This window comes from Sinocyclocheilus rhinocerous, unplaced genomic scaffold, assembly GCF_001515625.1.
Source record: "Sinocyclocheilus rhinocerous isolate Xijiao unplaced genomic scaffold, SAMN03320098_v1.1 scaffold502, whole genome shotgun sequence".
NCBI lineage: Eukaryota > Metazoa > Chordata > Actinopteri > Cypriniformes > Cyprinidae > Sinocyclocheilus > Sinocyclocheilus rhinocerous.
Genome location: NW_015641028.1, coordinates 258,246 through 261,990, shown reverse-complemented (window position 1 = coordinate 261,990; position 3,745 = coordinate 258,246). Strand labels below are relative to the sequence as shown.

Below are 3,745 nucleotides of genomic sequence, written 5' to 3'. Positions count from 1 at the left end.
AGAGAGAGAGAGAGAGAGAGAGAGAGAGAGAGAGAGAATGACAGACAGGCAGAGGGACAAATGGATAGATGGATAGATAGGTAGACGTCGGTCCAGCAGATGGATGGATGGATGAACAGACAGATAGATAAATAGACAGATGGAAAGACGGTCAGACAAACGGACAGATAGATAGATAGATAGATAGATAGATAGACAGACGGACGGACAGATAGATATAGATAGATAGATCTACACTATATCTGTTTTTGTTGTTTTTGACACTATTCCTCCTGTACTGCGTAACCTTGCTTACTGTCTGATTAATTCTGTCTCATCATTCTCTGTCCTTCCTCTCTCTCCTGTCTCTGTAAACAGCACCAGTAATTATGAGAAATGAACAAATGAATGTCGTACTAATAGAGTTTCATTATGTTAATATGCTGTATGCCGCTGGGTGTATAAAAGACAGACTGTCCCTCATTCAGACACACACCTGCAGCAAATCTGTTGTTTGAAGGTTACTGATTGTCTCTTTTTTTCTGGAATCCGTTTTTTTTTTAAATAAATATTTATAAACAGCAACTGTTCTCTTATAAGGTAAGTATTATCTGTGTTGTGTTTAATGCTTTAACCACTTTAATATTTTTAGAATTGTGTCTGTGAAGTTACAACTTGAGGCAAAACATCAAAGATACAATTGATTAAATTAAATGATAACAATACAAATATGCATACACTCTAAAAAATAAAGGTTCCAAAACGATGTTTTTGCAGCAGTGCCACAGAAGAACCATTTTGGGTTTCCCAAAGATCTGTTCTTTTCTTAGCATGAAGAACATTTTAATAATTTGAAGAAGCTTCTTTTCACTAAAGAATCTTTTGTGCAATGGAAAGATACCATGGATGCTAAAGGATTTCCATGGAACCATAGATACAAAAGAAAACTTTATTTTTTTTAGGAGTGTACAAATGTCTTTATCATATTTGTTGAATATTATTATAATTCACTGATGCTTTATTGAAACCCGGGGAGGAAAATGTTAACAAAAAGGATATTTCAGATTAAATGGCTTTTAACAATTTTGGAAAGAAAAAAACTGTGACACAAATCTTGATCTTTTATTTAAATATATATATATATATATATAAAAAAAAGTAATCTCAGTCTTGCTGTTTCATATTGGTGAGTTTTACATATTTATTTATAAATACTGATTCATTTCTAATGTCATCCTTTAGGATTAATGTGATCTGGTAAACACCTAACACAACCTATAAATACAACAGCAACCATAATAAAAAAGATTGAATAAGGATTGTTTTTAAATTAATATTGTTTCCGTTACAGTGCATAGATATGGATGTATATGTTACATATAGTCTACTGTCTTTTTCACAGATGCAGACGAGTTGTGCTTTACTCTGTATCTCGCTCTTTGTCTTTACTGCACATCTGTCAAGGATCCATGGCATGACCCTCACGGTACACCTTCTATTACCTCTTCTGAAGCTCAACAAGATGATTGTTTTTTCGTCATCTCTTTTATGAGTCTCTTTGTTAATCCGACAGAATCCAGAGAAAAAGGGATGGACTCTGAACAGTGCTGGGTACCTACTAGGACCTTGTAAGTTCATTGTATTCAAATAATTAGACAAACGTGAAAATATTGTGTAAGTTTGTATTTTAAGTACATTTAATATTGGTTTTATTGTGATAATTTTGTGGCTGTCCTCTTGCAGATGCTCACAGAAGTCTTAATGTAAGACACAGACCTACGGGCAAAAGAGACATGTGGAATGAAAGTTCAAGCTTACCAGCATCTTCATACAGTCAGTTCTTAAAGCTTTTTTAATGAATTTTCTTCTTCATCTTCTTCTTATTATTATAGAAAACCTTAAACCTTATTGATATTAAGGAATAATCTGAGATGTTAGTACATTAATATTTTGTCCCCTTCTAAAATATTATTCTTTCTTGGTTATTCAGGTTGTTAGTTTTTGTCTAGTATTTTAAATAAATATTTTTTTTCTAAAGTAGTCTATTTTCATATTCCACAGATGATTCCTATCTTCTCTCACTGCTGGGTCATCTTGCATATCTGCGATTAAAAGGTGAATTACATAGTAGTTGATTTGTTTCATTACATTTCTAGTACCTGAAATGTATGCGATTCTTGGCATGCAAGTAAAAGTACTATTTTTCTCTTTCAGAAATGGGAATGACTGAAGATTTCAGTGGCTCTTTAATGAGTGGCCATATGAAGCAATAACAAAATATCAGTTGCCCTCTAATACAGTTTTGCATTTGATCCTTTTATTCATTATTTAAAATTGTATATTAACATGTAGTTCAAATTGGTAAAATGCGTACATTAATATCCCATGAATCATGCTGATTTGACTCATCTCTCCACTTTATTATTCAACCATTGTTGGTGCATAATTTTCTGCTTCAGAGTTCAAATAAAGCCCTTCATGACAAATGTTTTAAAAAACCTTTTACATTTATTCAATATAAAAAGGAAACTGAGGTAATCAGGGTGCAGCAATTTGTTGAGTCAGAGGTGAAAACTTGGTGATTTCACTATTGCCATTTACAAATACACATTTTAAATAAATTGCAAAATAATAACCCGCTGATTCCAAAAGCAATTTCGTATGACTAACACAGTAACAGAATAATTTTAAAAATATGACCAAAATGGTGAAAGTGGTGGAAGTGTATATGGCTATTAAGTGAATATGCACTGTAGTGTACCAGATTTCTTGATTACTAATGCGTCCAGAGCGCTCAGGGTGTTTTGGATTTCCTTCCATTTGATGTCAAATGTAGACTATTATGTAATGAGGAGCAAAGATTTAACATATGGCGCCATCTAATGGCAGATGGAGGAAACGTCATCCTTGCAAAACGATGCTGTGTTGATGACATCAGTTTATTTAGGGTTCATAAAAGACTCTCGGACATAAGCAAAACGGTTTGTAATAATAAATACAAATTAACAAATATAAAACATAAATTAAATAATTTATGGTCTAAATCTTTTGAAAATGTAAAACTCTTTACTAGAAATACCAAAGCACTGCTGCTGAGACAGGTTGGGGAAAACATGCGACCCTGGAATCTGCTGACCTTTGCTCTTCCAACAGCCAGACAAAGACAGTTGAGAAGGAACATTTATGCTTTACCACTTACTGATCATGCTCCACTGTTTGAGATAATTCATGGTCTAACAAGACAATAATCTAAATTAAAACCAAATAGTCCAGATAACCCAATTAATCTAAATGAGGAATGCCGAATATGAGTACATCAATACGTATAAGTCGATACATGTTTTGTGCCCCACAATACTCTGAAGTAATTGACGAATAACGAATCCATAATTTTTTTTTTAGCAAAATCAAAATTTTAGGTTAAAATAGGCGGAGGGTGAACCAACTCCAGGGTAAGGCTAAAAGCAGCCAAATGGGTCATATGATGTGATTTAAAATTTTCCTTTCTCTTTGAAGTGTTACAAGCTTTTCTATGGCTCTGGGCTAATCACAAAGCACTGGATAGCTGGCCAATCACAGCACACCTCGCTTTTCAGAACGATGAGCTTTGTAAAAATCGACGCGTTTCAGAAAGGCGGGGCATAGAGGAGAAGCAATAATGTACAGTAGGGGAAAATAATGTGTTTTTTTAACTTTAAACCGCATAAACACATTTCATTACACCAAATACACAAAATAATGTTCTTTTTAGCAACATCATATGACC

General features: G+C 33.5%; 1 protein-coding gene across 1 annotated transcript; it reads left to right on the top strand.

The window, feature by feature from the left end:
- The first annotated feature begins 515 nt into the window (after positions 1–515).
- Positions 516–2,252, top strand: LOC107754084 (galanin peptides-like). The gene is made up of 6 exons (XM_016570399.1): positions 516–579; positions 1,382–1,465; positions 1,553–1,607; positions 1,723–1,812; positions 2,041–2,094; positions 2,194–2,252. The coding sequence occupies exons 2-6, from the start codon at positions 1,382–1,384 to the stop codon at positions 2,250–2,252; spliced, it is 342 nt and encodes a 113-aa protein (XP_016425885.1). The 5' UTR covers positions 516–579.
- Positions 2,253–3,745: the final 1,493 nt, after the last annotated feature.

Bases quoted from the DNA above. Each gene is read 5' to 3' on its own strand.
- LOC107754084 (XM_016570399.1), top strand. From the start codon at position 1,382: ATGCAGACGAGTTGTGCTTTACTCTGTATCTCGCTCTTTGTCTTTACT. The intron at 1,608-1,722 runs GTAAGTTCATTG...GTCCTCTTGCAG, and splicing joins TGGGTACCTACTAGGACCTT to ATGCTCACAGAAGTCTTAAT. The intron at 1,813-2,040 runs GTCAGTTCTTAA...CATATTCCACAG, and splicing joins CTTACCAGCATCTTCATACA to ATGATTCCTATCTTCTCTCA.